This window comes from Oryctolagus cuniculus, chromosome 7, assembly GCF_051225735.1.
Source record: "Oryctolagus cuniculus isolate XC-2025 breed Fujian yellow rabbit chromosome 7, ASM5122573v1, whole genome shotgun sequence".
NCBI lineage: Eukaryota > Metazoa > Chordata > Mammalia > Lagomorpha > Leporidae > Oryctolagus > Oryctolagus cuniculus.
The window spans coordinates 154,744,234-154,769,817 of record NC_142873.1 but is presented as its reverse complement, the minus strand read 5'-3'; the positions used below and the strand labels follow the sequence as shown (position 1 = coordinate 154,769,817).

The following is a 25,584-nucleotide window of genomic DNA, read 5'->3' as shown; positions in this document are numbered from 1 at the left end:
GACCCAGGAGGCAGGAGGGGTGGGAAGGCCTCCTCGCAAACCATAGTGCAGTGAAATGGAGCAGGCCGTGCGGCTCCTGTGTCTCCCCAGGGAAGGAAGCAGGGCGACGCGTCCATTCTTGTAAAGGAGAAAACCTTGTGCCGCTGAAAAGCTTCTCCACGCACACAGCCCAGGAGAGCCAGAGTAGCTAGTGTTCTCTCTGAGGTGTTTGCTGAGACTTAACCTGGGTGGGAGACGACTGCTGGATCGGGGTGCACAGTTAACCTTGGGGTTCTTCTAAGTTTAGTAATGGGCAGTCTGATAAAAGCTATGTGGTTGCATCAAGTGCCTGTTAAGTTGTATTTGGTCTGGCACACCAGTGAATGCACTGGTCATATGTACACTGAGGTGCATTAGCCAGCGTGTCTGCCTAACTAAACAAGGGTGCCTTTGACCTTCTTAGAGCTTCAGTGTTTTATTACAAAGCATCTGACACAGCCGTCGCTTCAGTTGAGCCCAGAGTAATGTTAGGAAAAAGGATGGGCACTGCAGCTTGGAGCAGGGCAGCAGACTTGCTCCGTGAAGGATCAGGTAGTGAATATTTTAGGCCTTGCAGGCCATATGATCTCTTTGGCTCACATGCAGCTCTGATGCCACCACATAAAACCAGCTGCAGACATGGGACGTGCCAGGGTGTGATGTCGCTGTAGAAACCTGTTTGCACAGACAGATGGTGGGCTGCAGTTGGATAGCCCCTGGTTTACAATGTGGTTTACCCCAACTCTTGACCCCAGTCTCTTATTGTCTCAGCCTTCAGGTAAGTGGCCCAGACACTGACCTAGTTTCCATTAATTTCGGTAATTCTTGGTGATGTTTAAAAAAAAGATTGGGACTGAAGACATGAGATATTAGAGTAAGCTTGAACTCCTTTTCATATGCTTTTCTCATATATGAATTTTTTAGAAATGATTTGATGAGCCAAGTGAGCTATGATATATGTGTGTTCAGTTTTAATTGGTAGATGGCTGTTCTAGCATTTGCTCTTGTATCAGCAGCATGTTTGAGGTGTCTCATGCCTCTTAGCACTGCCGTGATGGGAGGTCAAACCCTGTCCCAGAGGTGAAGCGTCAGGTACAGCACAGGCAGCTGAAAGACTTGCGTCTGTGTTCTGCTGGCAGATTGGACGTGGGAAGGGAACTCGGGTTCCCAGTAAATCCTCAGTTAAAACAAGGGCATTCATGAAATCCTCACGTTCTACAGGGTGAAAGCGTCGTAACCTTGCTCTGCAGTTTATTTCCCTCTTTCTGAGCTTGTAGGGACCATACTTGTCTTACATGAGGGTGGGTTTCATGCCTTTAGAGCCCCTGCCGCCGTGTATCTCACTACCTGCTGCTGGATCACTCTTCGCTAGAGAGGGCAGCAGTTTCGGTTTCCATGACTTGGCTGCTGTATTTGGGACAAAAGATATTACAAATCTGTTTTTAATATTATGACTTTGAAATGGGTTTCTCTTCACGGAAATAACGCTGTTAGTGTACGCGGTTTTGGTTTGTTACAGGCAACAGAACATCGAGGAAAACATGACGATAGCGATGGAAGAGGCCCCGGAAAGTTTTGGCCAAGTAGTGATGCTTTATATTAACTGCAAAGTGAATGGACATCCTGTTAAAGCCTTCGTTGACTCAGGTGACCGCTGTGTTTTGTGTCTCGGTCTTCCTCGCCAACATCTTGCTGTGACATGGGAGGGGGAGGCACTTTTGTATGCTTTACAATGGGTGTGGTCCTTTGGACTGCTAACTGACAAGCCTCGAAGTTAGTGTTTCACTTGCTAATCTTCTTGATGGCAATAGGTTTATTTCTGTAATCATTTCTTAACAAGTTTCGTATTTTGTGGTGCTTCCTTTTGGCTTCCTATTTCCCTTATTTGGTATCCTGAATTTCTTGATTACTTCTACAAAAGAACTGGGATTGAAAAAGTTGAGAATAAGGAGCTGTAAGAATGAGCTGTGGGGCTGGTGCTGTGCTGCAGTGAGTTAAAGCAGTGCCCTGTAGCTCCAGCATCCTGTATAGGCACTTACTTGAGTCCTGGCTGCTCCACTCCCTAACCAGCTCCCTGCTAACACACCTGGGAACGCAACAGAGGATGGCCCAAGTGCTTGTGCCCCTGCACCCACATGGGAGACCCAGAAGAAGCTCCTGGCCCAGCCTAGTCATTGCAGCCATTTGGGAGTGAACCAGTGAATGGGTGATTTCTCTCTCTCTCTCTCTCTCTCTCTCTCTCTCTCCCTCTCCCTCTCCCTCCCTCCCTCCCTCCCTCCCTCCCCCTGTGTGTGTGTGTGTCTCCTTCCCGTTCTCTGTAACTGTGCCTTTCAAATAAATAAATAAATCTTAAAAACAAACAAACAAACCATGCTTTAGCCTGGGTTATGCGCCAACACTTTGCTAGGAATTAAGAGCAATGTAAGGCACAGTTCTTAAAGAACTTAACAGCTGGGTAAAGAGACAGGAGTTTCCCATTTGAGAGTTCAGGTAATCTGTGTGCTAACTGGCACCCATTAGACCACACCAGGCAATATAGCATGAGTGTGCGACTGGGTGGTCTTAGCATCTTAATTCTTAGTGTCTCACAAAAGGCTGTGAGGGAGGTTGAATACCTGGAGTGAGAGAAGCCCCTGCTCCAATAACACTTCCCTTCATTTGTTGATCAACAAATACTTGAGCACATTCCAGATTTCAGCTGTCTTGAATCACTTATGTTGAGATGTAGACTTTCCTGGAAAAAGTAAATCTTTGGTTCAATTTGTTTATTTTCAATTTATTTATTTGAGAGAGGGCTCCCGTCTACTGGTTAACTCCCCAAATACCTGTAACAACTAGGGCTGTGCTAGGGCTGAAGCCAGGAGCCAGGAACTCAATCCAGATTCCCTGCATGGGTGACACAAGTTACTTGAGCCATCTCTGTTGCCTGCCATAGTCTACATTAGCAGGAAGCTGGAGTCAGGAGCCAGAGTTAGATACAGAACTACACACTCCAGTATGGAAAAGTGGGCATCTAAGTGCTTGTCCAAGCACCTGGCCCCTGATTATTCAGTTTAAAAGTCATCTGCTGACTATTTTGTGCAAGCACTGGTGTTAAGTGCTTGGGTGTAAGACTAACTGGATTTTCATAGGGTTCCTGTGTGAGTGAAAAAGACAAATATATACTAGACCTCCGTCTACCACTCAACACTGCCAATAAGCCCCATCCTAGGTGCTTTAAATATAGTTGATTTTATTTTATCCTTAGAATATATCTATGAGCTGTTTTCTTCTAGTCCTGTTTTACAGATAAGGAGATAAGTAAGTAGAGAGGTGCAGCTACCGTTCCAGGTATACGAAGTTCGTGTGTTCTGGATTTTGGATTTGTCCCAGATCTACTCTTTTTTTTTTTTTTTGGACAGGCAGAGTGGACAGTGAGAGACAGAGAGAAAGGTCTTCCTTTGCCGTTGGTTCACCCTCCAATGGCCGCCGGCGCACCGCGCTGATCCGATGGCAGGAGCCAGGTACTTATCCTGGTCTCCCATGGGGTGCAGGGCCCAAGGACTTGGGCCACCCTCCACTGCACTCCCTGGCCACAGTAGAGAGCTGGCCTGGAAGAGGGGCAACTGGGACAGAATCCGGCGCCCCGACCGGGACTAGAACCCGGTGTGCTGGCGCCGCAAGGCGGAGGATTAGCCTAGTGAGCCGCGGCGCCAGCTCCCAGATCTACTCTTAACCACTCTGCAAAAGTCAGATGAGGTTAGGTGGACAGAAAGGCCACTTTTGACGCTTCCCAGAAGAGACCAGGAATGTCTCCCCAGAAGAGAGGGCCTGTGAGCCGAGCTGCTCGTGGGCTGAGGATGTGAGACTTTGCACTATGGCTGAGAAGAAGCAGGGGTGCAGTGGAAATCCTCTCTGGCCTGGCTCTGACCTGGTGACAACCCTAGTCAGCCTTTTGGAGGAAGGTGGAGAGAGAGAAGGCAAGGAGAAAACAGCCTTCCCAGTTTCCCTTTTGCTTCCTTATTTCTGGGCCTCCATGGGCCTGTCCTTCCTCAAATGCCAAGCCAGCACTTTCAGTTTATAAAGTGTAGGTGCCTCATGAGTGGTGTGAACAGGAAGAAGTGTGGTTGGGCAGGAAGTGGGTCTTGAGCCGGGCTGTAAAGTGCAGGTAGAATTCCGAGAAAGTGAAAGCAGGGGCGAGAGCTCTTTACAGGAGGGACAAAGTACTGTTCAAGTAGTTGGACTGTAAGGCTGGAAGGAACCAGTTAGACCAGGGGAGGCAGGTCTGACGTGGCGATGAGCCTTGAAAGGAAAGGGCATTTGGCACAGGTGCTGGGAAGCCCAGATCCCACTGGCATGCCCTGGCTCCCTACCAGCATCTGGCTCCTGACTTCCGCTTCCTGCTCATGCTGACCCCTAGAGGCAGCGGTGATAGCTCAAGTGGTTGGGGCCCTGCCACCATTATGGGTTACCTCGATTGAATGTCTGACTCCAGCTTTGACCCCAGCTAGGAGCCGTTTGGAGCATCTGGGGAGTGGACCAACAGATCTGAGTGTGCTCTTGCTGCCTCCCTCCAGCCTCTTCCCTTCCTCTCTTCCTCTCTCTTTGCATCTCAAATAACAACCAAAAGCATAGTTTCTAAAATAAAAGTGACTAAAATATAGATACTGTAAAAAAGAAGCAGTGAAAGCCATTAAGATCTTTTGAACACATCAAGTAAGTGATTTGAAGAAGCTGATATTTTAGGAAAACAGCAGGGGCAGATCAGGAAAATTCTGTATACTGAAGAGTTAAAACTGTTTCCTTGCTTTAAGTGAAGTGGTTTGAAAGCCAGACAAGTTGTCCACTTGAGTGAGCTAGGCTGATTGCAAAGGTCAGAGGAGAAAGGTCAGAGGTAGCCGAAATTACGTAAAACTTATTTACAGATTTGGGACAGAGTTAGCAGACAGAGGCTAGGAGTAAAGGAGTTAAAAGTGAACTGTGCCTCAGTTTTATAAAGACTAGTAGAAAATGTTAGCAAAGCTACAGAAATCCAAAGTGAGAGTTATTTGGGGGAGAGTCTTGTGCCTGTTGGCTTTGAGATACACAGCGCAGCACACAGGAATGTAGAAGCCGAGTTAGGACTACAGATGAAGACTAGAGCCTGGCCTGCCTCCTGCACCAGCCGACTTCAGCTGAGTTCATGTGACAGGCAGAGAAAATACTTCAAAAGAGGGTCTAACTGGGGAGGAGTATGGGGAGTTCACTTCTAATTTTTTGGGTGACTACAGGATATATATTTTTAACTGGTAAGCTGTAATGTCCCGAAGTTTGAAATAAAAATCACTTGGTAAGGTGCTTAGATCAGTGAAAGTTGCATAGAGTGTTAAGTACTGTCTAACTTTATGTTGCCACGTGCAGACACAGTGGTCGTCATCTGAACTTTCAGGAGGTCCTTTTCCAGTTTTCTTTCTCTTGATAGTTTTAAAATATCCTTTAATTATTACATTGCAAAGTAATATTCTTTCCCTCACAGCATGGGAACTGTGTTTCAGATGCTAATGTGTTGAAGTGAAAGTTCAAATAAGGTGGGCAGGACATCTATTAGATAGGAATGATGTCACAGAGAAAAACCTTAAGGTGTGCTTGCTTTCTGCCTTGTTCTTTATGTTGTATTTCTTAAAAATTAATTTATTTTTTGTTTATTTGGAAGGCAGAGAGATCTTCCATCCACTAGCTCACTCCCCAATTGCCTACAACACCTGGGGCTGGGTCAGGCCAAAGCCAGGGGTCTGGAACTCCATGCAGGTCTTGCATGTGGTTGTGGCAGGGACCCAAGTACCAGCGCCATTATCTGCTGCCTCCCAGGGGGTGTGTTAGCAGGGAGCTGGATCTGCGGTGCAGTGCCAGATGCCCCCTTAGTTTATGCTGTACTTTGAATCTTGCCACAAATGTGGATTCTTTAAATTATCTGATGTTTCTGTCCCTCTCCAGGTGCCCAGATGACTATTATGAGCCAAGCTTGTGCAGAAAGGTGTAACATAATGAGATTGGTGGACCGTCGGTGGGCTGGGATTGCCAAAGGAGTGGGCACCCAGAAGATTATTGGAAGGGTACATCTGGGTGAGTAGGGTAGTGGATTTTTAAGTGTTTTTTTTTTTTTTTACCTCTATATGGATTCATCTAATCCCAGTAAACCTAACTCCTAGAAACTTTAAATCCCACATTCTGTCAACATAGGATTTACATGTTTCTGCTGGTTGCAAAGTAACTAGTTTTCGACAGACTTCCCAGTTCCAGCTCCTCAGACATAATCCCTTGCAGTTATTTTAGCTGATTTATTTTGGTACTTACCTCCACTCGAAATGGAAAGATTGTACAGCTGGTGGAGCTATGTGAATACCTTTGAGTGCTGAGTCATCTACTTGAACACAATTGCTTTTCTGTCTAGTATTTTTTTGTTAGAATTAATAACTGTCTTCCTTTTTGCAATATCACTTGGTTTGTTATGTGCTAGTCAAACACTTCCTTCTGGCTACATAAATTTCCTTTAAATAGATTCTAATACAGTGGGTATCATATACATGTCATGCTGTCAGGACACATCTTCCAAGCCTGGACTGGTGCTGGTTCCAAACCTGCTACTTCGTTGTTTTGGAGTCTCCTTTTTTTTTTTTTTTTTTTTTTTTTTAAGATTTATTTATTTATTTGAAAGAGTTACAGAGAGAGAGATCTTTCGTCTGCTGGTTCACTCCCCAATTGGCCACAATGGCCATAGCTGCACTGATCTGAAGCCAGGAGCCAGGAGCTTCTTCTGGGTCTCCCATGTGGGTGTAAGGGCCCAAGGACTTGAGCCATCTTCCACCGCTTTCCCAGGCCATCAGCAGGGAGCTGGATCAGAAGTGGAGCAACCGGGTCTCAAACCAGCACCCATATGGGATGCCAGCGCTTCAGGCCAGGGCGTTAACCCTCTGCGCCACAGTGCGGGCCCCTGGAAGTTAATTTAAAAGATTCAAAGTGTACAAATTTTAGTTCCCTTTTAGAAAACCTTTAGACGTGTATAGGAAGGAGATGTTAATATCAAGCAAATTGATCTCTTTAAAGATATAGTTATTTATTTTATTTGAAAAGTAGAAACATAGAGATCCCATCTGCTGGCTCACTCCCCAAATGCCCACAATACTTGGCCTGGGCCAAGCTGAAGGCAGTGGCCAAGGATTCCATCTGGGTCTCCCACGTAGGTAGCAGAGGACCCAGCCTCTGAGCTGTCCCCTGTTGCCCACCAGGGTGTACGTTAGCAAGTAGCAGCAATTGGGAGAAGAGCTGGGGCTGGTACTCAGGCAGTCCAGGACAGGAGGTGTTCCAGGAAGCCTCTTAATCACCGCATCAGACATCTGCTTCTCGTCTTTTTAAAAATTTGAGAGAGAGAGGTACCATCTACTGGTTCATTCTCTGTATGTCCACAGCATCCCCAATTTGGGGGCTGAGCCAGAAGTCGGGAACTCAATCCAGGTCTCCCATGTGGGGCAGGGACCCCACCACTCGCGCTATCACCTCTGCCTACCAGAATATGAATCAGTAAGAAGCTCGCGTCACGAGCTGGGTACAGGCACTGGCGTGGTATTAGGGGTAAAGCCGCTGCCTACGATACCAGTATCCATGTGGGTACCAATTCGAGTCCTGTTGTTCCACTTCTGATCCAGCTCCATGCTAATGTGTCTGGGAAAGCAGTAGAAGATGGCCCAAGTACTTATGCCCCTGTACCCACATGGGAGACCCAGAAGAAGCTCCTGACTCTTGGCTTCAGTCTGGTCCAACTCTGGCCATTGTGGCCATTTGGGAAGTGATCCAGCGGGTGGAAGATCTCTCTCCCTCTCTCTAACTCTGCCTTTCAAATAAGTAAAATAAATCTTAAACAAACAAACAAACAAAAAACAGGAAAAAGCTGGATACAGGGCAGGCATTGTGGTACATTGGGATAGACTGCTTCCCATCTAGCTCCCTACTAGTGTGCTTAGGTAGGCAGCAGAAGATGGCTGAAGTGCTTGGGCCCTGCCACCCAGGTGGGAGACCTGGATGGAGTTCCAGGCTCCAGGCTTCAGCCTGGCCCAGCCCTGGACACTTGGGGCCTTTTGGGGAGTGACCAGAGCATGGAAGATCTCTGTCTCACTCTCTCTGTCTCTGTGCCTTACAAATAAGTAGATCTTTAAAAAAAAAAAAAAAAAAAAAAAAGGATACATCGAACTGAGGTATTTTATTTCTTTGAAAGGCAGAGTTACAGAGAGAAAGAGACAGACACAAATCTTCCATCTACAGGATCATTTCCCAAATGGCCACAATGGCTGAAGCTGGTTCAGGCCATAGCCAGGAGCTTCTTCCTGGTCTCCCACGTGGGTGCAGGGGCCCAAGCACTTGAGCAATTCTCTGCTGCTTTCCCAAGCCGTAGCAGAGAGCTAGGTCAGAAGTGGAGATGCTGGGACTTGAACCAGGGTCCATATGGACGCTGGCGCTGCGGGTAGGGGCTTCACCTGCTACACCATAACACCCGCCCCATTATTTTTTAATCTTTAATGCTCGTCTTCCTCTCCACCTGAGCTTGAGTCCTAATGGCATCACCTGTCAAACCCGTGGTTCTACTGGATCCCCTTTATGAGTCAGCACCATCATTGGTTCTTAAACTGCTCGTTGGTTTTACCAGATTTTCGTACTTGTCTTACCTGTCTGCCTTATTTGCCTTGGCTTCGACTGGAGGAAGCCGCGGCCCAGAGTGACAGGTTCATTCCAGAGCGTGCCTGAGGCTGTGAAGCAAGGGTGAATAACCTCTTCCCTCTCTGTGCTTCAGCTCAGGTTCAGATTGAAGGAGATTTCCTGGCGTGTTCCTTCTCCATCCTTGAGGAGCAGCCCATGGACATGCTTCTGGGACTGGACATGCTGAAACGGCACCAGGTAGTCAGCAGCTTCACGCTAGTTTTGCATCAGCTTTTTGTATGTTGTGTGATTATCTGGTATCTGTTGGTCCCAAGTACAGGAAAACCAAGGAGCATGAGTTCTCAAAATTGGAAGTCATATAAAGGTTGACGTGGCATAGCCAAAAAAAATAGAATCTGTCTTTGTCAAATCTCTCTGTGAATCTGTTAAAATTCTACTGTTTGTTTTAAGATTGCAGTGGACAGTTTGACCCCTTGTGTAAATTTTAAGATTCTAGTGTTTTGATGTTTCACTGCAAGTGCAAGTTTTGTGAAGCTTCACTAATTTTGGATGCTAATCAGATAGTACTTGGGAAGGACCCCAAAGTTAAGGCAAGTGTACATACAGCGTTGAGAATGAAAATGTTTATTTAGTACAGGGAGGAAAATTTACAAGTATATTAATTTGTGGTAATATTTATAAAACTACTCTGAATCCTAATAATTTAAGATATAGTGTTCTCTGGGTACTAAAGATTTCTCACAGCAGAGTTTTATATCCAGTTAATATTTTTTTCACTATTATAAAGCTCTTAAAATAATGCATTCTATAAAATAATTACATTGTTTTCCTAAGATTGCATTCTAAATAGAGGGGATGAGTAGATGTATCTGTAAGTAGAAGCTATTTTCTTATATTTAATCATTGTATGGGGGGGGGAGGGGAATGTCTGGCCTGCAGGCCATATAAGGCCCACAGAATCATTTGATCTGGCCCTGCCACGGCAGCTGCAGGATGGCCTCCAAATTCAGTTAATCTGTAGCAGACCAGTTTTATGTTGATAATTTTTATGGCCTGCAAATGTTATAAAAATCCAAGCAGCAGAAACAGTTTCCCCACCCCGGTATAGACCTGTAGTCTCCAACCTTATAGACATAAATCTTACATGCCTATAACTGTCATATATTAAGTAGTTTAAAACATACCAAAGAAACATAGAATTGAAAGATACCAAGAGCATGAAATAAAGAATACTTTTGTAGAGATTTCATTGCACATCTACCACTTTTGAGACCATTAGCATAGAGCTTAAATGTATCTGTACTTTATATAATAAGTAAATACAGCAGGAAAATCGGACTGTGTGACTAGTGTGGTCGAGCGCAGCAGGAAAGTGATTTGCATGTTCCTGAAAGTTGGGGCTGCCAGTTGTGCCTAGTACCTTTCCATTTATCAGAAATGAACAGATGTCGTTCTAAATAAAAATAAATGCAAATTATATCCTATAAAATTATTCTGCTGTAAATGTCAAACATTTAAAAAAGCCATCTAAATTAACACAATATCACACGAGTTAACGTTTAAATACTCTATAAAGGCATTTTCTTGAAAACGTTCCTGTCCGTGGTGTTGTCTGAATGGAGTCTCGGCTGAGAGCGTAGGTTTTCTGCCTGGTGTTTTAGCCGCTGTTGTCATGTTCGGTTTCTTCCCTCCCAGTGCTCCATCGACCTCAAGAAGAACGTGCTCGTGATTGGCACCACAGGTTCACAAACCACCTTCCTGCCGGAGGGGGAGCTGCCGGAGTGTGCTCGGCTGGCGTACGGGGCTGTGCGGCCGGAGGAGATTGCAGACCAAGAGTTAGCAGAAGCCATTCAGAAATCAGCAGAGGATGCAGGTATTTGGGTCGACTTGAGCCCGTGAATGAAACTGGTTTTGCTGGGGAGCCGGGGAAGTGCTCCAGAGGTAGGGACTGGTGCGGCTGTGACCGGTTTCGGCAGCCAGCGGTAGACTGTTAACGTTTGTCTTCTTGCTGCCTCCGCCCGTCTCTTACTACAGCAGAGAAGATGCGGTGTTTCAGCAGATCCAGAAACGTCCGTTGCTGTGTGCAGGATACACTGGGAGTTACCTCGCTTAGACACATTTCGGTGGGCTTCATGAAGGAATTGTAGCAGCAGGCACACACCTTTGTGTTCAGAATTATTTTCCTAAAAATCTTTGCTTCTTCTAGGCCCATTTTTTTTTTTTGAGGGACAGCACTGTCACTGTCAGTAAGCAGCTCTCACTTTATAGATATGTGGTGAAGGTGCTGCCACTCAAAGCCATGAGAACCAACGTCAGGAAGCATGCGTGACTGTTAACCGGAGTGCACTGTTCATGCTGTCATTGAGAGTGTGCTGAAACAACATATTAACTATGAAGTGAAGCTACCTAATACTTCTTCCCAATGTCGATGGTTTTGGCCGGCCTGTTTAAGTTAAAGATGGAGCCGAGTATTCTGGATAAAGTGGGGCAACACAGTTTTACTGAATTCTCCATCTGTCAAAGAACAGTAAATCTGGGATGTGTTAACTTTCAAGTTTGGGTTATTTAAAGTCTTGAGCTGGAATCACTCATCCATGTGACAGATACCACATACTGCTTTTCTAGTACAGTGACATGTATCAGAGTTAACAGTCGAGGGAGTAACCTTCTCCTAAAGACAAGAGGGTAAGAACTTTAAAAGCGAGCAGCCAGGTCTGCCGCACTTCCTGGACAGCATCCAGACGTCCAGCCCTGCGCCCGTCAGGACGGGTGTGTGGAGCAGATGGAGGTTTCCTGGCTGGCCTTGTTCAGGGTCTGTTCCCATCGGCTTTTGGCTCGGTGTTAACATAGAAGGCACAGCGTTGGTTGTGACCAGTGTTTTGTGGGAAGGGAAAGATTCTGAGCAACCAGACAGGAAGAAGCTAACTTAATCGTGTTAATCTCTGCAGCAAGTTAGCTTAAGTGAGTTAGGCCTGCACACTCATCCTGTGTTGCTTTTGGCGGTAACTGGTCTTCTTGTGTGTACTGTGTATTACTATGAGGATATGTCGCCATTTTGTGAAATTTCTGCCCTTCTATTTCTTTTTAAATTTAACTTCCACAGTCTTGGCATTGTTATTCCCAAGAAACAGTGCCGCCAGCAATGATTTCTAGTACCAGTAACCGTTACCCTCTTTGGGCGACTACCGTATTCTAATCAAAAGCACAGGAAGTTGAAACAGATACCCCAGAGGCTTCCAGGCTCGGTGACGAGGGTGTTCCAGTGCCCGAGGATGAAAAGGGGCGGCTTCCCCGGAACACCCCCTGCCGACAGGGACGGCGTGCCGAGTCCCGGAAAGCAGCTGCGGATCACGTGCTGTTTCTTGGACGTGCTGCTTCCCGGCATCGTTGGCAGTCAGACTCTGGACACAGTAGGTGAAGGTGTTGCTAAGAATCACTTCTGTGGCAGATATTTTACTCAAAATATCTTCATCTTTTCTCGCAGTTGAGAAATTAGGTGCTACATCTGACAGACTTTGAAAATTGATAAGAAGGCAAAGAAGATAAGTCAGGATAGAATTGAAGGAGGTTCGGTTTGTTTGATTCTAAAAATGAATCTCAACTGAGAGAAATTTGGAAAGTGACCATTCCACGTGTTCTCACTTTTACTCCCTAACAGGGTTTCATAGCTAATTCCATTCGATGGGTCTACTTTTTTCACCTGTTGTGCGCGTTTGCCCTTGAATTCTCTGAGTAAATGGGTAAAATTCATTTCTTTCCAAGTTCTGTTAAAAATGTGTTGCAGTTGACATAGCCTATGTATTGTGGGAGTACTGAAGCAACCAGCAGATCTTTCTGATGTCCAGACCAGAGGAGCATTCCCCCAACTGACTCCATGAGTTCCCGATTTTAAAATGGCAAAGGAATGGAAACTATAACCCTGCATGCTGTGTGGTTTGCGTTGTTAACCCAAGTTTGCTTGTCTGTTTCCTAATTCAAACAGAGCGTCAGAAGCCATGATGCATGTAGTGTGTGTGTGCTGCAGCTGGAGTGGGCCCCAGACCAGGTATTTATAGACGCCACGTTCAGCCTTCGTCCAGTGTCATCCGCAGTCTGAACTTGTCTGTACTGCAGCAGTCTTGGAAGTTGGCTTCTGTCATGCATTCCACCTTGTGTGATCTGGTTACAACCAGCCTGCGCGTGCATTTGTATGTTGGCATACATGCTTACCTAAGAGTAGATTCCTGTTTAAGACTGTATGAATTATAAGAACGGGGCAGGGAATTTCAGCAAAGACAGCCTCCATTAACTCTGCCGTATCTGTTCTATCACAGCCCTTTGTTGTTGGAAGTAACTTTTTTTGTAATGCATTTTAGGAATTCCTTTCCTCTGAAAAGCTAAGAGCTCTTTTTTTCACATTGTTGTGTGTGACCACCTGGAGTTTTGAGGGGTAGGGGGAAGAAGAAATTTTCATTGTGTTGAGAAAGAAATGGAAACTTCAACTTGACCAGGATCACAGAGCCTGTAACATAGGCAAGACTTGCACTTTATTCTTGCAACAGGAGCTGAGTCTTTGCTTTCTCCCTGTGTCCCTGGCTTGACAGATTCTCCATGGGAGGCTCTTCATTTCCATTTCCCTGCGGTGTAAATATGACACATGGCATCCTGAGGCTGTCAGCTGACAGATCAGGAGGAAATGTTAGCTGCTAAACTGGCAGCCCTAGGTTTTACAGGGGGTTGCAGGCTGGTTGTAATCAGATACATAGCATTTAATTTCTTCTTTCTCTCTCCTGGTAAGGATGGGTTAAAATAGGCCTAGTTTGATTGTTCTTGATACCCATTCTCATCCTCTTCTGCTGTCATGTAGTACTGACCCAGTCCCCCCTCCACGTAGCTCTTAGGACAGTGAATCTGACCGTGTCCACTACCGGAGGCCTGTGCTGCTTTTCTAATGAGTACAAACCCATTGAGCCCTGTTCACCTTGACCTTCCCTGGTTGTTTATCAGTGCATAGCAGTGCCAGAGGCCTTTCTCATCCTCCTCTGTGTTACCAGCATGGGTATGTCACTACAGTGCAGTTTTTTCTGTTCGCGTTAGTTCAAAATCGAACCTCTTCCAGAGTCAGCCTTAGAGACTGGTAATACCTGTGTTTCTAGATTCTAGTGGAGATGGTTCAGACTGAGGCAAATGTTGTTTTCCTGCTTACTGCTAATGTTCATTCCAAAGGTTGAGTTGCACCTGCCCAGAAAGATTGTCTTGTGAAGTCATCTTTGTTACCAGCCTTTGGACTTTTAAAATTTTTTTATTTTCATTTTATTTGAAAGGCAGAGAGACAATAGGTCTTCCTTCTGCTGGTTTACTCCCAAGATCCCTGCCACCACCAGGCTTGTACTAGGCCAAAGCAAGGAGTTCAGAACTCCCTCTGGCTCTCCCACATGGGTTGCAGGGACCCAAGTACCTCAGCCATCAGCCACTGCTGCCCAGGGAGCACTAGCAGACAGCTGGATTGTAAGCAGAGTGACTGGGACTCGAGCCAGGCACTCCCATATGGGACACGGGCACCCCAAGCAGCAACTTCTGTGTCAAAACTCCCACCCTGGCTTTGAGTTCAGTCTTACAACAAATGCATTGAAGCTTATTTTAACTGGATGAATGGGAAAAAGAAAATTGGAACTGATGTTTAAAGATACGGTTAGCTGTTCACAATGAGCTGATTTTTTTTGTTGTTGTTGTTAAGATTTATATATATATAAGAATTACAGAGAGAGATGTCTTCCATCCACAGGTTCATTCCCCGAATGACTGTAATGGCTGAGGTTGGGCCAGGCCAAAGCCAGGAGCTTCTGAGGGGTCTCCCACACGGGTGCACGGACCCAAGCACTTGGGCCACCCTCCCTGCTTTCCTAGGCACGTGAGCAAGGAGGTCGATCAGAAGCGGAGCACCAGGACTTGAACTGGCGCCCATATGGAATGCCTGTGCTGCAAGTGGTGGCTTACCCCACTGCGCCTCAATGCTGGCCCCGCATGAGCTGATGGCTAGGCCTGTCACCTTATCTGAGTGTTCCTTAAGTGCAGTTAACTTAGATAGTCACTGCCTGTTGAACAACTGTTATGAACTGTCTGTCCACTACTCCACCAGGTCCCCTTGAAGAACATAACTGTTCTTAACATAGTTGGACTCTATTCATGTGGTAACTGATAGTCCTTTATTTACTTTATTTATTTGGAGGCAGAGGCACAGAGACATCGCATTCACTGGTTGACTCTCTAATCAGAGGTAGAATCGTGTTTGCTTCTTTGTCTTCTGGAAGCCCCTGAGCATCATGTAAATTCTCAAATTCCAAGTTTTAGACCTCTCTTAATTTGAGTGTTCTCATTTGAAACATGAAAAGTGCATTGATGTGGGAAGCATCCTACTCAAAGATTCTCGATCGCACAGGAGGTTATTGCAAATGAAAACTAGATTTACCCCCCAGGATGCACACTTAACAAACATCCCACATTATTTTAGGGCAAGTGGTGGACAAAGCACTCGAGGAGAGACTATCGATGAGTTCAGAGTAAAGAGCCGCGGGTGTTCTGCAGTCCCGCGCACTAGCCCAGCCATGTACCTCTTAAACATCTGCCACGTGAGAAAGAATTCTTTCACATTTTTAATTGTCTCTGTGAGAGGATCCTGAGATTAAGGGCCTGATTTCATTTATTCTGTCCTGTTTAGACTTGTATCCCCTGGAAATGCAGTGGCCCTTTTTATGTGCTGATTGATCTCCCTTTCCCTTTTGTTCTGTATAGAGAAAAGTGGTAAAGAATCTACCTCACTGGGAATGTCGTCCTCACCACCCTTAGATGGATCTGACCATCCAGCCCATTCTTCAGGGCAGAGTCCTGAGGCTGGGAACCCCACGAGTCTTGCTCGCTCTGTATCTGCTTCAGTCTGCCCTGTCAAGCCCGATAACCCAGATAGCACTGAACCTGAAGCTGTGACGGCCTTGGAGGCTTCAGACGGATTCCAGATAAACTCTAAGCAGACAGACCGCCTTCCTCTCCAGGGCCATTCTCCCTGTGCTGCTGCCGCCGCCCCGAGCTCAGCTATGCCTTTGCAGCATTCATCTGAAGCAGCAGGTGTTGCCGATAGCCTGGAGGCATCTGCCGAAAGACGCACCCAGGGCCTCCGATTTCATCTCCACACGCGACAGGAAGTGAATTTATCCATCACGACTACCAGGATGCATGAACCGCAAATGTTTGTAGGTGAAGAGGGTTGGCATCCAGAAAATCAGAACCCGAGTCAAGTGAACGACCTCCAGCAGCACCAAGAACCAGAGAACGCGCGGCATGAGGCGGGCCCTCGGGACGCTCCGAGTGACACAGGGGACCTTGAACTTCCCGGGGAAAGGCAGCAGAAACACGAAGTTGCTGACCGGGAAGCCACGATGAGAGGCGGTCGTCTGCAGCAGGACGCGGGTCTTCCAGATCCAGGGAAGGGCGCTCTCCCTTCAGGACACTGTGGCCGCCCGGACTCAGAAACGCTTATGGAAGTGGATGCAGCCGAACAGTCGCTGGTTGCTGTGCTGAGTTCCAGTGTCGGGAACGGCAGTGCGTCTGGTCTCACTTTAGGGAATCCCCTGATGGAAGTAGAGCTACCAACGTGCAGCCCTTCGTCTGAGATCCTGAATGGTTCCATCCCCATTCAGGATCTGCAGCCCCCAGAAGGTAGTGTGGAGATGCCTGGGACAGACAGAGCATACGGCGGCCGGGCCTTCTCCTCGAGTGTCTGTGGCAGCAGTCAGCCCCCTGCAGAGTCCGCAGAAGAATCTTGTTCGTCTATAACCACAGCCTTGAAAGAGCTTCATGAACTTTTGGTCATTAGTAGTAAACCAGCTTCAGAAGCTGCGTATGAAGAAGTTACGTGTCAATCAGAAGGAACAGCTTGGGGGCAGACGCGTGTTAACCCTTCTGAAAGATGGACCGAAAGTGAGCGTCGTACCCAGGATGAGGACCGGCCACAGGTGTCGCATGCCATACCTGAATGCGTGAAGACAGAAAAATTAACAGACGCTTCACCGGACACCAGAATAGAAGATGGAGAAAATGCTACCTTCCAGGGTCCAGGTGGTGGCCTGTCAACTGATCACGGTGCCCCCAGATCCAGGGGCTCGGTGCACGAGAGCCGTTCTGTCACCGTAACCTCAGCTGAAACATCTAATCAATCACACCGCACCTTAGGTGTGGAAATCTCACCCAGACTTTTAACAGGTGAGGGGGATGCTCTCAGTCAGACTTGTGAGCAGACTAAGTCTTTGCTGGTTAAAGACTTGGGTCAGGGCACACAGAACCCAGCACCAGACAGGCCTGCGACCAGAGAAGACGTCTGTCGTGACGCTGCACGACCATCTCTTGAAGTTGAAGCACCTCCCAGCCACTCGTCAGGTCCCTGCATTCTCCCACCACTAGGCTTTCCTGCTGCTGATATTGACCGGATTCTCCGTGCCGGCTTCACTTTGCAGGAAGCTCTTGGGGCTTTGCATCGAGTCGGTGGAAATGCAGACCTTGCACTTCTTGTTTTGCTAGCAAAGAACATTGTAGTCCCTACGTAACTGTGGAAGGTGGGCTAGACCGTACTCCATTCCCTTAAAAAATGCTCTTTCTATACACACATAACACACACACACACACACACACACACTCACCACATATACAGTATGTGTAGAAACCTGCAAGCAGAATGTTGAGCCAGATTTTTTTTTTAAAGATTTTTTTCGGCCAAAGTAATTTATGATCTCTTGTCTGATGAATTTGTCTTCTACTTGTTAAAATTTGAACCTTTTTAAATGTATTGGCAGTATGTGCATACAGAAGCTTTTTATTCTCATTAAGATGATGTATTCTGGAATAAAATGGATGGTTTTGTGTATAGCATACCATTTTAGAATGAGAGTGAATGCTTTGAAAGGCAGAAGCCATGAGAAACCCCGCCACCCACGTAGCTAAAAACGCTGCTGTGTGTCTGCCGTAGGCAAGGAGTGGCTTGCTGACTCAGTCGTAGTTGGGTGTTTGGAATTATACCCAGTGCTGTATGTATTATGATTCATTAATTATTACAGGAAGTTGGAGAATAATTGAATACTATCTCTCAGAGCGGTATGGTTTTTATCTGTTGCTTAGGATTTGGCATTTTAATAGGGTGATCGGGGAGGGTTTAAAACTTGGGCTGCTTTGTGCATCGCAGGCTGCTGCATGGATTGATTGCCAAATATCTTTTTTACCTTGAGGGGGATGTAGTGGGGAAATTAACGTCAGAGTGAAACGTGGTGCTACCCTGATTTTAAAAAGGTGATGGGGGCGGGAGGAGAACCTGTAATTCCATTTCCAAATGTCTTGAGAACTGTGAGTGAGAGTTCACGGCCAAGACACTGGAATTCATTAGAGATTGAGTTTGCTAGCTTCTCGCTGGTCACTCCTCAGTCAGTAATGATGGGCTGCAGTTGATTGCTTTCTGAACTTGCCTGGGAGGCTCTTCAAAAGCTTGCTGTGAGCTGTGATTTGAGTGAAGTACTGAAGTGTGCAGCCGTGTCACTGGTTCATCTTGGTTCTCGGGATGGTCAGCCTGGCTGGTGAGTGGCCGTCATGGCAGTGAGAGGCGATTGCAGTTTCTGGTGCAAGTGGCCTTGGTAGAGTTTTCTCATCCTTTTCTTTCCTCAGGAGTTTCTTTTTAAAGCAAGATTCATCGTATCTGTGTTTACCATGTCAAGTTAGAGTGGGGCACACTGTACAGATGTATTTATTGTGGCCTTTTTTTATACAAGGACTAGCCCTTGGAAATCCTTGTCCTGGGGGCCCCACTGTGCAATAACCCTGCTGGAGAGATTTTAGTGATTCTTCCTTGAAAAGAATAAACTGCTCTCCTAAGTACCTAGTGAGAATCAGAAACCTGAGTTTTGAGAATAATTCCTGACTCCAGGTTATAATTTGCAGCATGTTTCGAAAGAATAATTTTTGAACTTCCGTGATTTTGTCTAAGGTCTCTTTGAAAGCTTGTTCTTTGCGTCGGAGTTCAACTCATTGAGCGCAGTCGCAGCGGAGGCTCATATCTCAGGAGTTTGTGAGGCTTTGATGTAGGGGCATTTAGAGGCTGTTCCTGTCCCCCTGATGCAGTTTCTGTCTCCTTTGGCTCTGGTGTGTGCATGTGTGCTGTGAGACTTCAGTGGTGTGGTGGGAAGCGCCATCGCGTTGTCGTGACCTTTGTGACGTTAGGAACAGGTTGAGGGAGAGAGCCGCTGCCCCCTGCTTTCCAGAGGGCGCTCGGAGCAGCAGCTTGGCCAGGTTGTCTTTCAGATGTTCTTTTAGACAATCACACGTTATAGACCCTTTTGCCTGTCCTACACCAAAGATGTAAGATGCACTAGGAAACTGCTTACAGGATTTCTGTCCACTGATTCTTAGAGCTGTGATTGTAATTAAGTAGTTGGTGCTATGATTGAAGCAAAATCTAGTAGCAATGCAATGGGACCCTGTACTTGCTTTATGGGTGGTGGTTTGGGAATGTGTTTTAGAGCTTAAAAGTATTGGGAGCCTTGGGGTGGGGTGGGGGGTTGGGGTGGAAGAAGTTACCCATGACAGACTGTTCCAGAAAGGCCGCCTGTGTGAAGAAGGCCCCCACCATTTTCTGTGTGAGCAGAGCACATTGTGGCGCTCTGTTCAGCTGCATGGCCACTGAGTTCTCAGGTTTCCCAAATGTGGAGATTTGGGAAGCAGTCCCAGTGGGATATATAGTGTCAGTCTGGAGATGATTTCATCACAATAGCTTTTCATATATGTCTGTATATTTTTAGGAGAAAGTTGAATAGGCCTTTAACACTTACTCTTGATAGGGATACTTTGAATGAGCTTAACCCACTTGCCAAATACCCCTGTCCCCTTTTCTTTCGTTTTTTTTTTTTTTTTTTCACTCTGTAATGTCTTTTGATTTTTAAATTTCTTATTTTTCTGTCAATTTTTATAAAAGTTGACATCATTAGGATTCTGAATGACTTAAATTTAGCAGTTCTGGAACACAGAATATTAAGGAACATTATACAGTCCATCTTCATTGTCAGTTTTCATTAGCATTTAGCACTTTAAGAACCCCAGAGATACAGAAATTTCAGATCAACTTCTAAGACAAGGTCAGATCATCATGAATTCCTGTGTTTGCCCAAAGGAGTGGTAACAGCCAGGCAGCACCAGCACTGGACAGCTCCTTTACCTTAACCAATATTGGGCAGCTCTACAGTCAGCACATCCCTCCAAGGGTGGTCTCTGTGTGTTCACCAGAGAGGGGAGGACTGGCCATCAGCCGGCTCCCGTGAGCAGGGCTGTGCTCGGTGACAGATGTACCTGGCCCATCAGTTTCTGCTCACCGGCTCTGTCACAGGACGTTTCTAGTGGCACCTCTTGAGGCCTGTGGACAGACAGTAACCTTTACTCTTTGGGCATTGGCTCTCCATGTCGTAGAACCGGTTGCTGGCAAGGGTGGCTGGGTAGGTGTTGAGCATGTGTGTTCAGACTCTTCCACTTTGACATCTGTGATGCTTTGAGACTTCTCCATATGCACCAAAGGGAGACACAGCCCCCTGTGTTTCCCCAAAGCGTTTTAGTAGCAAGAGGGTGCATAGAAGTCGGAGACTTGTCACTGACTATAACCAGTGAGTGTGGAACCTTCCTGCCTTCCTGGTAAGCGTCCCTTCTCTAGTGAAAGCCATACACATGTAGATAGGTCATGTCTGTATACACACACAGACATGTAAAGCAGTCTCATACGTGTGGTTGACATCCAGCTAATTTTAGGTAGGTCAAAAAGTGAACAGTTTTTGTACCTACAGACATACCAGCTTAATGGTGGCTTTCATCCCACTGTGTCACAGAGCAGCTTGCAGATAGCGGGCTGGGAGAGTGAGCAGTGCATCCGCCTGCCTCTTGGCTGAGGCGAGGGGGTGTGGGGTGACAGAATCGCCACCCAGTTCAGACTTAGCACTGGTGATGCATCTGAAGGAAAGCTGACCAGACTTTGCATTGTCCAGGACGAGGACTCACCAAGAAGCCGAGTTTCTTCTTGGGAACTGATGGCTTAGTGTGGACTGTGACTGAGCTAGGAAGACACAAAGGGTTTTCAAGAGTTTCCCTTCTTGGAAGGTGAATGTCACCTTTCAGTTTCTATAATATATGTATGAAAAAATAGCCTTTTCCCTGACAATGTCTGTTCCTCTTTACAACAGATTGAACTCAGAGCCCGTCCTTGAGAGCTGGCAATGTAAAGTCACGGCTCAGGTCGTGCACATCAGTAGTCCCTCCATAGTTGTCAGTAGGAATCCACTGAATAAGCTGAGGAGAGTGAGGTGAACCTCTGCTGGACCTGATTTTCTTTTGTGCCTTAGTTTCTCTGGATAGCAGAGTTAGCAAATTTTAGTGAGGGGTAGAAGTGAGACTATGTGTCAGGAAGTTTGAAACGGAGGGCCTGCATATAAAGTGGCCCTCAGGTTCACCCTGATTGAGTTGATTCAGAATGGTTCTACATCAAGTCATTAGTTCTTTTTGTTTTTGTTTTTGTTTTGTTTTTTTTTGATACAAAGAATTCAAGATGAGTTTTGCATCACACATACCAAAAATGGTTTGTAGATGTTTTATTACATTCTTTGTTGTGCTGTCAAGTGGTTTAATGATTAAGGGAGAGCAAAGGTTCCAAAAAAAAAATGTTTCAGAGGAAGTTAAGACTTCCTTAAGGCTCTGCAGCAGGAGTCTGAACAGGACTCATTGCTGCTACTTCGATCCGTTCATCAGATGTTGGCAGCCTGTGCAGGGCACCGGTGCGTTCTGGTCACGACAGCAGATTGGAATCCTGCGCCCACAAAGCTTCCACCTGCTAGAGAAGCATGGAACAAAGTTGATCTTCAAAAGCAAGCCCTGGTTTTGCCTTTTAGTATGCTTTTGTTTTAGAAGAGTCCCTTGGCTCCCATTCAGAGCAGACTGGGAAAAATCGGGCTCACGCTGGAATCAGATGCTGCAAACCGCAAGCTGTTCTTTAAAAAAACAGGATTAGAGACTCCAACAAAAACCTTGTAACATTTGGTCAAAAAGCTGGAAGACACCAGATATTGGGGAATCAACTTGTGGTGGCAGGGGTACAGAGGAGAGAAGTCCAAGTAAATGGAAAATGGCGCCGTGACAGCCTCTGCTTCCGTGCAGGGCAGGAGTTTGGGGTGTGCTGCTGCTCCCATCCCCTGTGAGCACAGTCGCTCTGGAACACTGGCCATCTGGGCGGACAGGACTCTGCAGGATGTGCTGTTTTAGAGGAGCTGGAGGCAGCTGTGAAGACAGGAGTCTGGAGAGGGAGCCGACATAGCAAGCGGCGGTTGTGGAGCTGGAGGGGGCTGCCTGGTACAGGGATTCCAGGCTCTGCCGGCTTCTCAGGCCAGCTCCGTCAGAGGGACGTTCTTCACCTTGTCATTTAACATGCCACAGTTGAAGCCCTGAAGCATACAAGTAGGATTTCTGGATGCTGTTAATGACTTCTGAAGTTTACTGTTGGAAAACTGTCACAGGTTTGTTACTGATGAATTGGTGGTTGGTAATCGCGACTCTTAGGGGGCCGTGTAGTGAAAGGATACAGCGAGGTTTTAGGGCACCATTGTATGGAATGAAATGGTTCAGGGGCATAAATACTATATAGAGTTTTCTTTTATGTAAAAAGTTCCAGTAAACTAAGACCAGAGTGTGTACCATCAGAAGGTTCTCATTAGCACATGTCGGGAGAAGGGGTATGCTGGGCTGTTTCACCCCTGGGAAGACTGCACGTCTGATGGGGATGATTCCGCTCGCTGGAGTTTGTGTTACACAGTGTTGAATGAACGCATCTGGGGCCTAAAGAAGGGAGGCCTGCACTTCCTGCCAGAGGCAGACGCGTGTGTTCCCAGAGTCGTCCTGCTCGGTGAGCTGATGCTAGGGCCTGCCCTTCCCTGCCGCGGAGGCCCCTTGGCTCTCTGGTTCTCTGCCCCCGTGTGAAACCTTCCCTTCTGGTCGCTTAGATGTCCATTCTCTACTCCCATGATCATTGTTTTGAAATCATTTTGGTAAAATACCGAGAGCAATTCAACATACTGATTGAATTTGCTTTTCTCCACTGTGCACTTAAAATGACATTGATTTGTTCATTTCTATTCCAAGTCTCATTTTCATGGCAAGTTGGGCTAATGACCTTTGCACTCAAGGAGGGTTTGTTTACCAGTTTTATAGCCATATCTGGCAGATCTTAGCAAATAGAAGCTCCTCCTTTCTTCCCTTCCCTCCTCGTTCTTGCAGTGGCTCATGTATTGCAAGATTTTCTGGCTTTTCTTTAAGCTTTGATACTACTGCATCTTAGAAGAACAAAGCTGATAGGCATAGTAGGCTTGCCAGTGGCGCAGTCACTACCATTTGCTTTGGTTCTCAGAGTTGGGAAAACTCTGAGAACTTAAGGGAACCAAACTCAGGAATCCCACAGTTGGTTGCGTTGTGCCGTTGGTTGAGGGGCTGGATATAGGACCTGTCTGCAGCTGAGTGAGCTAGTTGTATTTGGGTTTGAATTTTTGTCACATACTGAAATGTAAGTCAGCCTAAATAATCAAAACACTTTATTTTATTTTTCTTTTTTTAATAGGAACTTTCTGAAGAAAAAGTGGTGTGTAAAACATTTGATATTTAAGACAATAAAGTTTTTATCATAAGATTTCTGTTTGACCAGTTTCTTTTAAATTGGGGTGATTTCTGGAGCTTTGTCCCTGTCTCTGTCTCCTTGCTCCTTTAAATTGAGGAATGGGCATCAGAGCCATTAAGCTAACTTGCAGCCACCGTGGCAGGAGGACACTGTCTGCTGATGGGCTGGGGACTCTGCTGCAGTCGGGGCGCAGTAAGAGAAGACGCCAGAGAGCCACAGAGCACAGTGCCAGAGACGCCTGCCCCTCGAGGCAGCCTGGCTGGGCTTGGACTCCAGCGTCGCCACTGCTCTCTTGCGTGACTTCGGGTACGTTGCATGACCTCCCCTTCCTCAGTCAAAGGGAGACCATCAGGATGGTTTTAGAGATTGAACGAGTTAAGACATGTGAAGTACTTGGAATAACTCATTGGGCAGTTAATATGGGGCAAGGGCTCTGCCCCAGGCCGTCTTTCAGGGTCCCAGGCTACCAGGGTTCTGACCACTTCAGCCTGTTTTCAGAACTACCTTGGAAGTCAGCATGAATGAGGGTTGTTTGGGGAGCTTAGGTATGCGGGTTGGGAGCAGTGGGCACTTCACTGGCAGGAACGTGTGCCACGGCCGTGGCAGATCGCAGGGGGTGCTGTGCCATAGAGTCTGTGCGCTTGGCTGCGGGCTAGCAGTCCCCTTTGCATCTTTACACTGAAGCCACACGTACCCTTCCCCACATGCTGTCCGTTGCCTGAAAGTCCAGAGTGCCCTGTGATGCCCTGTCCTCCCTCAGATCTCTGCTCCCCCATAAACAGTGATGGAGCAGGGACAGGAAGCCGCACTGTCTGTCCCACGGGGGAGGGAAGAGGGGGAAGTCCCGGTGAGCAGGCATCGTGAGGATGTTTGCTCCGGTTCCTGATGAGCCTCTCTGGAAGGAACACTTGTCCATGGTCCATTGGCCCCCAGGGATCGCACAGTGTGCCTAGCTCACTGCTGGCACAAGGCTGGGGGCCTGAGTGCCGACTAAGGGCTTGGCAAAGAGTGAGTGGCTTTTAAAACCAGTTTGTGGCTCCTTCACCAAAACAGCTGATGTGGCAGACTTGCTCTTGGCCTCTAGTGAGTTCTGCGTGCCCGGAGCCACCCTTGCAGCTCCTCCCTGCACGGTTCCCAAGCCTGACTCATTGGCACCTCCCTTGTTCAGCTGCAGTACATTTGAGTGGGGAAACCTTCACCGGATTTTGGCTGCAGGGTGGAGTCTTAATGGGAGTTGGTATGCAAATGCTGGTCCAAATAACTCAGAGGAAACTGATTTTTTACAGCCCTTCGAAGCCCAAAGTGTGTTGGCTGTGTTTCTTTTCATCTCTGCATGTAACCAGTTCTAAACTCCTGGGCTCGAGCTTTAGATAAAGCTGTGATGAAGGTAGTCAACCATGCAGGTTGCCACAGGAGACAGTTTTTCCATGCTGTGTCCTGCCTGCGTCCCACATCAGTTCACTGCTTGACTACCAAGTCCATGTCAGATTTTAAGATTTGGGGGATGGATCAAATCCCCTATCAGTATTCATTTTTCTAAATGCCTTTTTTTTTTTTTTTTTTTTAAGATTTATTTGAAAGGCAGAGTAAGAAAGCTCTTCCATCCACTGTTTCATTCCCCCAAATGTCCGCAACAGCCAGGGCTGGGCCAGGCTGGAGCCAGGAGCCAGGAGCTTCTTCCAAGTCTCCCATGTGGGCACTTGGGCCATCCTCCGTTGCTTTCCCCGGCATATTAGCAGGGAGCTGTATCAGAAGTGGATCAGCTGGGACTTGAACTGACACCCATATGGGATGCCAGTGCTGCAAGCAATGGCTTAGCCCAAAATGCTGCCGCACTAGCCCCAAAGACTTACTTTGAAAGAGTTACAGAGGGAGCCGGCGCCGTGGCTCAATAGGCTAATCCTCCACCTTGCGGCGCCGGCACACCGGGTTCTAGTCCCGGTTGGGGCGCCGGATTCTGTCCCGGTTGCCCCTCTTCCAGGCCAGCTCTCTGCTATGGCCAGGGAGTGCAGTGGAGGATGGCCCAGGTGCTTGGGCCCTGCACCCCATGGGAGACCAGGAAAAGCACCTGGCTCCTGGCTCCTGCCAGGATCAGCGCGGTGCGCCGGCTGCAGCGGCGGCCATTGGAGGGTGAACCAGCGGCAAAAGGAAGACCTTTCTCTCTCTGTCTCTCTCTCACTGTCCACTCTGCC

At 47.1% G+C, this 25,584-nt stretch overlaps 2 protein-coding genes across 3 annotated transcripts in view; both read left to right on the top strand.

Moving 5' to 3' along the window:
* DDI2 (DDI proteasomal shuttling factor 2) overlaps positions 1 to 23,404 on the top strand; it is a 49,538-nt gene extending 26,134 nt beyond the window's left edge. Inside the window, exons 5-10 of one of the 2 annotated variants that reach the window (XM_070079255.2) lie at positions 1,538 to 1,665; positions 5,971 to 6,099; positions 8,819 to 8,922; positions 10,381 to 10,558; positions 12,668 to 12,730; positions 15,457 to 23,404. In XM_070079255.2, the coding sequence (XP_069935356.1) occupies positions 1,538 to 1,665; positions 5,971 to 6,099; positions 8,819 to 8,922; positions 10,381 to 10,558; positions 12,668 to 12,684 (556 nt within the window). In that variant the 3' untranslated portion in view covers positions 12,685 to 12,730; positions 15,457 to 23,404. Of the gene's footprint in view, positions 1 to 1,537; positions 1,666 to 5,970; positions 6,100 to 8,818; positions 8,923 to 10,380; positions 10,559 to 10,719; positions 10,968 to 12,667; positions 12,731 to 15,456 lie in introns of those variants that run through there. The other variant, XM_089301472.1, reaches the window with a different exon arrangement.
* Positions 15,465 to 17,583, top strand: RSC1A1 (regulator of solute carriers 1). Its single transcript, NM_001082774.1, is given in 1 exon segment — positions 15,465 to 17,583. A coding segment is annotated over 1 exon segment (1,773 nt). The 5' UTR covers positions 15,465 to 15,488; the 3' UTR covers positions 17,262 to 17,583.
* Positions 23,405 to 25,584: the final 2,180 nt, after the last annotated feature.